At 37.6% G+C, this 13,034-nt stretch overlaps 1 protein-coding gene across 2 annotated transcripts in view; it reads right to left on the bottom strand.

Moving 5' to 3' along the window:
- SEMA6B (semaphorin 6B) overlaps positions 1-13,034 on the bottom strand; it is a 1,264,941-nt gene that overhangs the window by 488,309 nt on the left and 763,598 nt on the right. For both annotated transcript variants that reach the window (XM_044053908.1, XM_044053909.1), the window contains exon 5: positions 1,664-1,724. In XM_044053908.1, coding sequence (XP_043909843.1) covers positions 1,664-1,724 — 61 coding nt within the window. The remainder of the gene's footprint in view (positions 1-1,663; positions 1,725-13,034) is intronic.

The following is a 13,034-nucleotide window of genomic DNA, read 5'->3' as shown; positions in this document are numbered from 1 at the left end:
ATCCTACATTGTTCTGGTTTCTGTTTTTAAGTATTGTCATTTTATAGTTTTATATCTCTCAGTACAGTGGACACTGTAATCACTAAGTGTAGTGATTTACATTAATAACGCTGCCTTTGTTCTTTCTACTTTGGTTACATTATCTGTCTTTTTAAGAGATGGTACTATATGATTTCATGTGATCATTACTGTTCTTTTTTTGTAATTCTTTGTGGTTTATGTTTCCAATGCTTCAACATGTCCTTTGGGTTTGTAATACCATGACAGGAATGGACCCCGCCCCCCATTCCTAACTCAAAGGTGTGCTTAGAGTTCATGAAATTAGTATTGTTTCAGTCTTTCATGTTAGCCAAGAGCTCTTTTCTGGATCCACAATCCACCCAGAATTGACTCCTTCTGTACTTCATATAGGGTTACATGTACTGGTATCATATCTAAGTAAGAGTGTAAATTCTTTTTTTTATCTTTTTTATCAGGCCCATTGCTCCTACCACAAATGTCATAAGGCAACATAAGACTGTGCTTCAAGGTCTAGAACTAATGTTGGAGGCTACATACATCTAAAGTAGTTATGGGAGATCAATCCAGCACTGTGTTACTTATGTTAAAATCTTCTAGAATGTACTCTGAACCACTGTACTGTAATAACTATAATGCAGCAATTCAGAGACAAAGCTGCTTATGTATCTCAGCATGTGACTAGAGCTTCACAGGACTTGCATGCAGCACAACTAATGCATACATGTATGCAGCTGTAGATGTCAAGATGGCTTCCTGGAGTTAACAAGGGAATGTGAACACCATCAGCGTGACAGCTCATGTCTGCATTCTTACCATTCTGTATTCACTGTGCATGCACAGCTGGCCCATGAATATACTGCACTGATGATGGAAAGGTCAGCAGTGAAGACTATACCCACATACTAGATATATAGCTGGCCTTTGGTCCAGATATAGCATCACCTTATTGAATCTGTATGGGACTCCCCTGCATCTGCATAGGGGGTATCTGCATATCCCCACTGTTCATAAGTCCTAGATCAGCAGAGAAATCTAGAAGCCACCTTTTATATAGACATGACCAAACACAGCTACCCTTAAACTGCAGCATGCCACTTTATCCCGTACACCAGGTACAAAACTATTGTGTCTTGCATCAAATTATCACTAATTTGGCACATAAAATGGTATAAGAAATATATTAGGGATGCAAGCATATCCTAATGAATAAGGAGATAATTTATACACTGAAAAACCCATGGTACATCTATGTTTTGCCTCTTAAATTGGAAGGTTTGCATAGTAATATGAACACCTCACTGTCAGACACAGGAAACAGCAGTTAATATAACTTATATAAAGTTTTGGTTATGATTAATCATGTTAGTCACAGTAACTGGCAAACCAAGACTGTAGTTTTAGTTTCACTTAGCAGATTTTTGCAGTTTTTGTCCTTTTGTAATTGAAAGTGTTCTAATGACTTAATTCAACAATAATGGGAAACTTACAAATCAAACCAGCTTTAAAATTACAGAATGATTGCTTTTATAAGAGGCTATTAAATCATATTGAACAGATGAAATTACCTTGTTTCATTTCATTACTATATATGCACTTTTAGACATCACATGTGAGGTGAATTTTCAATAAAGGTTACAATTACCTTCTTACACAACATTTCACTCCCTTTTGTTGCATCTAGGTCCACACTGTAAAGGTGATCCCTGTAAAAGAAACAACAGAAAATAACTGTCAATATTGTCAAATACTATATTCAAAATCTAAAATGTCTGTCTCTGTCAAAATGCAAAAGTGTTTGTCAAATGCTAAAGTCAGCATCAGCCCAGCAGACAACAAATTATTAATTTGCAGAACTACTGATGAAGAACAGATGAGGGTTGAGCGTCTTACTTCCAGGAACCAACCTGCAGCTTCTGATTATTAAAGCACTGCTCAGATGCAAGTGTCATGTAACGCTTAGATTGTAAGGCTAGGAAATTCACATTTACTGCACAAAGATTAGCATTCCACACATAACAAAAGTGAGGAGTAATAGTCATGGTTACACATTTCTTCTCTTTGAATAACCATGTCTGAAAGTAAATCATTCGCTACTCCACACCAGCTGTTCTAAGGTAACAGAACACTGTCCCACACCTGTTGTACAGTGAACCAACTCACCCTTCCCACTTCTGCAGCAACAACAGAAGTAATCTATGGCCATCATCTCCTCCATGAAGACAGACATTCATTGTCTCATGATATATGGTGACAACTACTGACCAACTAACATCTGTTCCATGACGATAGCCATTCAGTGTCCCTCACATGATATATGGTGACATCTACTGGCCAACTACCATCTGCTCCATGAAGATAACCATCCACTGTCACTTACTTGACACATGGTGACATCTACTGACCAACTAACATCTGCTCCATGAAGATAACCATTCATTGTCCCACACATGATATACGGTGACAATTACTGGCTAACATCTGTTCCATGAAGCTAGCCATTCATTGTCCCACATATGATATATGGTGATAACTACTGATTAACATTTGCTCCATGAAGATAAGCATTCAGTCTCACACACATGATGTATGACAATAAACACTAACACTCTGATACCTGCTCTGTGAAAGCAACCCTCCACTGTCAGTGCACAATATATAACGACAACCACTGAGAATTGGACATCTGCCGAATGAAAAAAAAATTATTCAGCCTCGTACACATGACATATGAAGATAATCATTCATCACCCCAAACATGTTGCATGTAGACTTATCTTCTCACTGCTAGTCTTTATCTTTATACTACTTACATGGATTACACTGCTCAGCTCTGTGTTTTGCTGTTTTTAGATCAGGATTTTCTGTTTACTGCCAGTGTGATGTAGAATTGGAAGAGGGATTATTTTCAGTTTATAATAAAGCCCTTAAAAGCAGACTTGGACTTGATCTGGTGTCACTTTTGCCTGGATCTGACTTTGTTCTTTGTCAGTATTCTTCCTTTTTTTTTTTATGCTTCGCAGTCTTATTGCTACCTTGTCCATGGACATAGTTACTTGTTGCTGAGTTTTAATTACTGGTTGTGTCGGTGTTCCTCCTTTTTTTTTATGCTTCACAGTCTTATTGCTACCTTGCCCATGGACATAGTTACTCATCGCTGAGTTTTAATTACTGGTTGTTTGTCAGCACCAAGTCACCTGGTTTTCAGACTTTGACCATGTGACCACGGACAGTCTGGCAGACTTCTACTTCAGCCTTTTAAGTGGGTGTATTTTACAATCATTTATCAGTGTTTTGCACACAGACATGTTTGATATCATCATTGCTCTGCTGCAATTTACTGATGCCAAAAAACATTTTTGACAATTGTGTTTAAGGGCATTTTACTGCTTCTTAACTCGCAGTCCTCTGCAGGCCAAGATCTGCTTGTTAAAAGTAGTGGCAGATGGACCGTGAAGTTGTACCTCACTGGAGATTTGTTATTCCCCATGTTTTTATTTCAGGAACTACTTTTATGGATCTGTCTCAGCTTATCAGTGGACATCTGGATGAATGGCAGCTCACTGAGAACTGATGGATATTTAAACACACAATACTCAAAATTTTCATATGATTTAAATAGAGCATAACTAATTCTGATCCACCGTAACACAAAGACTGTTAAAACAATACTGATTACAATGTTTTGCAGGGGGTAATTCTATCTGCACCTCCAATCTGAGGGGGGCTGTGTTGATAAATCTCCTGCTACTAATAAATCATTCAATCATGAGTAAAAGGAAAAGAAAATCCAGCTGTACATTACGATGCTATCCTTAAGTCCCAACTGCACAATTTCAGTGAATCTTTGATGAACAGCACTCTCACAAGAGGTGCTTGACAACCGTCTCTCTTTTAATAGTCTCTTGATATGGTGACCTGCTCTTGTTTTTATATATATTGCTTTTTAAGCTACTGATCATAGTTTTACTCACTGTATGTGTTATTAACATGACCCAACCTTTGTTAATACAGCTTCTACTTGCACTTGTTTTCCTCATTCGCTTTGTACAATTACCAAGGAGCTTTCTTGGACTGTGATGGATTTTTTTTAAGGGTTATATCTTCTATATATTTAGAGTTGTCTGTGTTTCTCACAACCATATTAGCACTCGTCTGTTAAATAAAGAATTATTAACACTTTTTTTCACTTTTAAAAAGTATCTACTCCTCAGCTTTTTTACCTCACCTAAATTTTACCTGCTGACCCAGGATAGCATGCAGTTTTACCTTACATGGTATTTAACTTGGCAACCTTTAGATAGCTTAGTTAACTCTTAGTAACAACTACAGACCTGTGACTTTTTAATTTAAATTGTTTATATCTCTGAATTTCCCTTACTTGAAGACTTAAAAACACAAAAAGGCAAATCTAGCACAGCTAGACTTTCTACTGTGTGATTTCTTAAACCTCCTATATTAGAGGTAGCATGGGATATATGCAAATTACCCTTTCAGGACATCACGTGGTTCAGCTACATGGCAATTCTGAATGTCCATGACTTTTTCTTTTAAGTCTATTTATGGACAAATTCAGGTCAATAAAGCATACCTCTCAACCGTACAGAATCTCTCGTTTTTTACCGGTTTTGAGGTCCAAATAATGGGGTGCCACGATCCCAGAGTGGCACCCCTTAATTTCTGAATTTCCCAGCTTTTTTATTTAAATTTTTTTCCCCATCTTTTTTTTTGGGAGTGGCATCATTGCGCGGAGGTGTGTGTGGTGAAGTCAGCTTCGTGAGCAGCCTGCCAGCCTGTCGGAATTCGGCTGAGGGCAGCTCTGCGCTGAGTGAGTGACACAGACTTGAGTTTGTTTACATTTATGGACTCATTGTCACTCACACGTCCTGCATGCTGCATTCAAGCCTGCTACAACAGTTAGGGATTAGGGAATAAAAAGCGAGGGGCGGGACAGATGATGAGATGAGTCAGTCAGTTTAAGAATTTAGAAGCCTGACTGAGCATTGCAAGCAGAAGCAGCTGATATAGCACAACCAAGGGCAGACAGAGACAATGTGTTTTTTTTTTTTTTTTTTAATTTAAAATAAGTGCTGTTGAAGATGTTGTATACTTAGTTGGCACTTGGCAGTGCACTTGCATAAAGTTTAGTCTAGAAAAAGGCAGGACTGCAGGAGTCAGACACTCAGACTCATGACTCGGCAACCCTGTTCCCCGGCAGCAAAGGCAGAGCAGTAGAACAAAGCCAAACCCTGCTAGCTCTCGACATGCATGTTTCAGAATCATGCATGTCCACAGCTAGTGGGGTTTGGCTTTATTGGCTTGAATTTGTTCATAAATAGACTTAAAAGAGAAAGTCATGGACATTCAGAATTGTCATGTAGCTGAAACACCTGATGTCCTGAAAGGGTGACTTGCATATATCCCGTGTCGCCTCTAATACAGGAGATTTAAGGAATCACACCATGTGCTAGATTTTTCTTTTTGCATTTTTTAAATGATTGTTTATTCTGTGTGACCTTTTTCATTATTTTAGCTTACTTGAAGACTAGACATTTGTAGTGGTTTTATTTTCAACAATGCATTTACATGGTACTTACTGCACACCTCACTTTGATATATTACCTGTTTGCTATCTTTATCTATCTCTGATGAGTTGGCTTTATCTATTTTTATTTGGATTTATACATATTTGTCTCTAAACCATGGTATTTCTTTCGAGATGCAGAGCTTTGTTTTGTTAATCAACAGAGTACTGTAATATACTCAGATGGATTCTGATCTTGTTTTAATTGTCTACAGTATTTTTGAACTATTTAAGTAATACAAAACAATTTATGTGATCTTCTAGTTGTCCTTTTCACCACTTGGTTATTGATAATGAGATACCTTATGATTCTGCAGGCTTGGAATTGTGAAATTTCATGGGGGGGATGCTTACTTTTACTGTATCCTGATCTATTAGCAGGCACCATCATAGGGTGAAGTGAAAACATGACAGAGCCCCCCCCCCCAAAAAAAAAAAGGTTGAGCTATCTATGGCATTTATGACAGAGTCTCCATCTCTGACCTTTACAGAACACTTTCTCCTTATGTCTTTGGGTTTGGTGCTGCAGTTTAATGTCAGATTAATGAGAAACTAGCTTAGTATTACCTCTAGCTTGTTTCACTTGAATAACCTGAAACTTATCAAAGGTTCACAGGTAAGTACTAGGCTAGATACCCTTGTGGGTCATTTTAAGCCAAGACAATTTTCCATCAAAGGTAAGAATCAAACCCTGTACTGTGTGTCTGTGAGGTGAGCACCTTAACTATTATGCTAAACCCCAAGTCATGGAGACTTGATTTGATGACAACTCTGGATTTTGTCTTGCAATGTTTGTTCCTGTGGGGTCTTCATGTGCTTCAGTGTCCCAGACAAACTAGTATCAGTGGTGCGGCAGCCATTAGTTGTTGTTGTTTACTGATGCTTAAGTGTCTCAGGTAGGTGCTGTGGATCCAATGCCTTTGAGTACACCCTGGGGTAGGAGTGAATTAAATATTGCATGTGGTTTACCATTTAACAAGTTATCTTGGGGCTTTTAAGCAGGTGTCCCACAACTTCTACCATGGCTTGGTTAATCACAGGCAACTTTAATACTTGTGTTGACAATAACACCAGTAACATTACTAGAGGACTACGTAATATTTTAGATGTTTTTGGCTTCAGTTGAGTGGCTTACCACTACCATCCACATTTGAGGAGACTCACTGGATTTGGCCTTTCAGCTTGATGCTGTGAGCATAGTGTTGAAACCTGCATTACAGTCTGACCATCAAATGTTAAACTCCAAGCAATAGCTTCTCATTGGTTTGACTATCTGATAATGAGTCAGTTTATGGTAAAGATTTGCCTAAGACCTGTAGTAGCTCTCAAAACCCATTGATGGACCAGATCCTAGAGCAGATTTTTTTATTTTTTATTTACTAGACCTTGAGACTCTTTTCTGCCATAAAACTGGCATCAGAGTTCATGATCTTGATATCATTGTTACTGCCTACAGTATTATAATGGTAGTTAGTGCTCTGCATTAAGTAACTCTAGTGTGTATACAGCACAGGCCTGCGGCATCTCATGGCGCATGACATGATTCTAAGCCTTATGAGATGCACTAGCTGGAGCAGTAATCACAGCCCAGATGGATGATGGGAGACTATGTACTTGTTACATGGCATACAAAATGGAAGCCTCATGTAAGAAACCACTATTCTTGCTTGGTGAGCATTCAACCTTGATTTCCTTTGGGTGAAATTTTCCTACATTGACTATGAAGAGGTCAAGCAGCTGGTTTTATCTATGTTAGCAATTTGATCTGATTTGGACTCAGGGCACTTGTGGATAACTAAATATTACCCTGAGTCACTGGGTCCAATTATTTACTTAATTGCTTGGTCCTTAACACTAGTGGAGGTTTCCCTTTCCATCTTGAAAGATGCTTTAAATACCGCCATTCTCAAGAAACCATCCTTATATCCAGTCAGCTGCGAAAACTATCTCCCAGTCACTGACCTTCCTTTCTTCACAAAGGATACTGAAAAAATCAGTTACATGCATGCATCCTTTGAGCTACACAGTACTTGTCAGTCTGGTTTTAGATCAAGCCACAACACTGTGACTACCCACCAGGGTAGTCAATGACCTCCTTATAGTGGGAGATCAGTAACCAGATGCCATTTTGATTGTTCTTGAACTCTCTGCACTATATGACACTGTAGACAATGGAATCTTGAACAAGTGCAATTATTTCCCTTGTATTTGGATGGTTTGCCTCTTACCTATTGTGCAACATCAAATGAATTGTTATCAAGTTAATAACTCCAGTAACCACCTAGTGAATTGTGGAATTTTTCAGGGATCTCCCTTGATACCACTGCTGTTTGTCTGCACATGTTGCCATTGCAGAGATCGCGAGTCAAAAAGGGGATAATTCTCATGACTATGCTAATGATATTAAAAAATGCATTCACCATCAACTAATTAACCACTTAACCCAACATAATATACTAGCTAACTGTCAGCATGGTTTCAGGCCATTTCATAGTACCACCACAGCCCTCTTATCTTTCGCTGACTCCATCAATTAAAAAGATAATAACAACATCCTCTCATCAGCACTCTTTATTGATCTGTCAAAAGCCTTTGACATGGTCAACCACCCCCTGCTCCTAAAAACTCTTGAATCCCTTGCTCTAGACACCAAGGCTGTTCTCTGGTTTAAGTCATACCTTACCAATAGGCAACAAGCAGTCCTCTGGGAGAATAAACTATCTTCCCACCTGCCAGTCTCCCTCGGAGTCCCTCAGGGCTCCATTCTAGGTCCACTTCTATTCTCTTTATTCATCAACGACCTTCACTTAGCAATCCCTCAAGCTACCTGCATACAATATGCAGATGGTTCCACGCTCATATGTTCTGCCAACTCCACATCTGAACTACAATCCCTAACCCAGACAGTATTTAACTCAGTCGAGGCATGGTTCTTAAAACGGTGCCTCCTTTTGAATGCCAAAAAAAACAAGCTCTTACTCTTCACACCTAACAGTAAGTCCCCCCCTATCAATTTCTCTATCAAATCAAATAATGGCACCCTTATAACCCCCGACTCTACCACCAAACTATTAGGAGTATTAACTGACAATAACCTTATATTTGGTAATTATATAAATAACACAATAAAAACTGTAAATAGAAAATTGGGCTCCCTATATAGAATAAAACCCTTCTTAACACCAACAGCCAGAACTACAACTGCCCACTCCCATCTAATCTCCACTCTTCTTTATGCTTCCCCCATATATACTAACCTAAAGAAAAATAATCTCACTAAACTAACTAACTCCTATAATAATATTGCCAGGTTTGCCACTGGGAACCCACTTAGAACTCACCACTGTCAGAACATACAGCAGCTAGACTGGCTTGAACTAAAAAACATTTTGACGCTTTCCCAACTTACCATTGTTCATATGATGATATTCTACTAACCTAACAACACACCGATACTCTCTAACCTTATTATCCCCTATACAAACCTCAATTCTTTATGCTTTTCCACTAAACTACTGGCTAGCATTAGCAAGTCTAATAACTTGGCGGGTGACTCCTTGTTTTCTAATACCGCTGGAAAATATTGGAACCTGTTGCCATCAGATCTAACTGTACTTCCCTCCATCCCGCTCTTTAAACAAAGGCTCAAGCAACATCTTAAAACACACTGGTCATGCCCATGCTGTTACCCTGACTAATTGTCTGCTTTCGGACAAACACAAATAGAAACTCCAAAAACCTGCGTGGCAGACGTAGTTAGAAATAATTCCTTTATTTACTGAAGCGCTTTTCGTCTGATTAAATACACGAACTTCATCAGATAAAGTAAAAAGTGAGCTGTTACTTTTTAAATAAGCAGAGAAATGCATCAGCTAGCTGACATTCGACATTTAAAGCAACATACCTTATTTTTAAAATCCTTCTTGTTAAAAATCTTTTTATATTAAAATACTTCTATTATTAGTAAATTATTACAAATCAAGCAAAAGTTATTACAGACATAAAACTACATCCAATTCCACAATTAAAACCAGTTTTGACATTAGACTAATAAAGGACCCATCCTATTAGCGGATTACATTAGCCAGTCCATTCCAAGCAGCAGCGGCAAATGTAAAACTATTTTAAACTCAATAAAGCTTAAAGGTAAATTATAATATCTACCTACAATTACTGGAACAACAAAATACTAATAAGTCCTATTAAAACATACAGATTATTCATGAATCTATCTGCGAAGACTTTTTAATTTTAATATAGGCATAACTCTGATGCATTTTTCTGCTTATTTAAAAAGTAACAGCTCACTTTTTACTTTATCTGATGAAGTTCGTGTATTTAATCGGACGAAAAGCGCTTTAGTAAATAAAGGAATTATTTCTAACTACGTTTGCCATGCTGGTTTTTGGTAATTGTCTGCTTTCTCTTTTGCCGTATTCTCTATACTGCCTCCTCTCACCAATTAATACTGCTTACCCCTGGGTAGTAGTAACTGTCTTAATTATTGTTACAAACAGGAGATGAATTAAACTGTGATTTATATTGTAAACGACCTCACATATCTTAATGTAAGAGTGTCTTATTCCTTTTAGGTTTTGTGTTTCAAAATTAGAATACTTCTCTTTAGCTAAGGTTCTCTGATTATTTTTAACTTAATTTTTTCTTTATATTTGTGTATGTAATTCTTTTTGTATGTTGTGTTGCTCAAACAGTATGAATTTGTAACTACTGCCCTCTCATTATTTTTATCATAATTTGTTTCTCTTACATTTGTGCATTATAAACTTTTGAATGTTACTGTGGAGCTTTTCTCCCCAGGTCTCTGCTGAAAATAGAAATATATCCAGTTGGACTAGCCCGGTTAACAAATGTAAAATAAAATAAAATAAATAAATTAAGCAATACCTCACATTTCTCTGGGTGTCTGTGAGAAATTTCATCACTTCAAAAGATTGTTTGGGTTCTAGTTTACATTGGATAAAGTGACATACAAAGCGCAACCCTTCAAAAACACAAGCACTGCTTATAAATGCCACCATCCATTCATTGCAAGTTCCATTCCTGTATCCCCCTTTTTATTTAATGGAGAGAATCATTAGGAACTTGCTGAATTCTGTGTGAGATCTTCCAATGATGCCTGATGGCTGGCTTAGCCTCATGTTAGCTGAAGTGAACACCTCTGATTAAAATGTGAAAACTATCACCCAGATCATTATTCACTATTTTTTCTATGGACCTTGCAACAGTAGTTTATGATTATGCATAGTCATAGTTGGACTGCTACAAATCCCTTAGCATCAGGCATGCAGATAGTGATTATCCTGGTGTGCCTGCAACAGATGCAGACTTCCACAAATTCCTAAATGGAGCTTCTTACTCCAGTCACATCACCTTTGTGTATCTTGATCTGCAAATTGGTCAGTTTTTAAAAGTTTGCTTTTAACTCTTTGTACCCAATAAAATTTGACCTCTCTGGTTGCAATAGCTCCTGCCCACCTTGTCATCCACTTCACTTTATAAGATCATCAGGAAAGGGGGTGTCAGTTGTTCTTAGGACTCATCTTAAGTCCTTATGTGGGGTAGAATTAGTAACCTACCCTAAGAGGGACATGCAGTTCTGGGGTTCCTTTTGAAGGACTTTAAAAGTTCCATCCTTTTAAGAGATGATGTTTGAATCCTAACCAGGATGTTGTTCTTAATTCTCATAATGTGTTTTAAATATTTATTTTTTTATAATGTATTACAGCTTTAGAAGTATTTCATGTTGTTTTTTTAATTTCTCCAAGTCTTTTGGGTTTTAATACCATGACGGGAATGGACCCCATTTTTAAGTCAAATTACGGTTAAAGTTCATGAAATTAGTATTGTTTCAGTCTTTGACATCAGCCAGAAGTGCTCTTCGCAGCACCCATAGTATGCCCAGTAATGACTCCTTCTGTGATGTGTATGTGATTATATGTATTGGTAACATACCCAAATATGATTGCACATTCTTTTTATAAGACCCATTGCTCCTACTACTATTGGAAGTGTCTGGGTATCTCTCTTCCACATTGCTCTTGTTTCTGCCTGCAAATCCTGACATTTTATGACTGTGTCTCTCTGTATGCAAGACACTGTAGTCACTGGGTGTGGTGATTTCAATGATCAATCCTACTTTTGTCTTCTTTTCATGGACCACTATATCTGATTATCTTGCATCTGTCTTTTGAACTATTGGTAATGGGTGATCCCATGTGATGTAGACTTTATCATTTTCTATGATGCATTGTGGCTCATGTTTCCATTGTTTTCCAGTGACTTCAACACCATAATGTTTGCACAATCCCCAGTGCAAGAGTCTTGCAAAATTATTATGCCTTTCAGTATACAGTCCATCTGCCATTAGTATGTCACAACCAGCAATGAGGTGTGCAACTGTTTCCAATTCTGTTTTACAAAATCTACATTTGTCTGTTTAACCAACATGAATGTAGCCTGCTATCTTGGGCCAGCAATATTAGCCTTTCATCTCTTGGTTTGAATTTGCCTCTCCTTAACCATTCCTGTATTCGATCCTGATCAACATGAGGTTCGTTCAGAAGTTTTCTATACTTGCAACTTTATGCATTTTCCACATTTCTTGCCTTCTCATCTGGTCCTTCACCTTATATTATTTCTTTTGTTTTTCATGCTATGTATGCTGTATGATGTTATTTTAGGTCCAGTACCAAATACATAGTCATTTAAGTACTGTATCTATGAGTACACCATATTTAGTCGAAGACTTGTTTTACTTGTTTAATTTTTTAGTGAAAAAATAATGTCAGTGCTAAACAGAATGAATTTCATATTAGTCAAGTTACTAAAGAGCTGATAAATGCAATTCACTGTTTTTTATTACTCTGAGGATGTACAGTCACAGAGTTAGTATATACAGGTAACATGGATGTGGTGGCCTTAAGGCTTTCTTTCTTTAATTTTCTTGTCTTTTTTGTGTAAGTAGAGTGATGACCACAAATGTAAGTGTACTGTTTACATTTGGGATCATTACTTTACTGTATTTTGTACGTGTCTGTGCTGGGTTTAGTTTTCTGTTATTTTTCATGATTGTATACAGATGATAGCCACCTGGCAGTGCAAAGTTGGCTCTAGATGATGATCACTGTTTGTCATCCTGACCCCATGTGTAAAAATGAGAAAAAAGGGTTGTGGATGGATGGATGGAATCTAAATGTAAATGCATCTGTTACACACACACACACACACACACACACACACACACACACACACACACACACACACACACACACACACACACACACACACACACACCCCTATACATATGTATGTGGGAGGGTCAGAAATGTTGTAGATTGCAGTTTTCTTCAGAACAGTGATTTGATGTCTTGCTTCATTAAATCACTGTTTCATCAAAACATGTGTTCCAATA

The sequence above is a fragment of the Protopterus annectens genome, chromosome 13.part0 (genome assembly GCF_019279795.1).
Source record: "Protopterus annectens isolate FY-2018-M chromosome 13.part0, PAN1.0, whole genome shotgun sequence".
In the NCBI taxonomy this organism is placed as follows: Eukaryota; Metazoa; Chordata; order Ceratodontiformes; family Protopteridae; genus Protopterus; species Protopterus annectens.
This window is presented reverse-complemented; position numbering and strand designations above follow the sequence as displayed.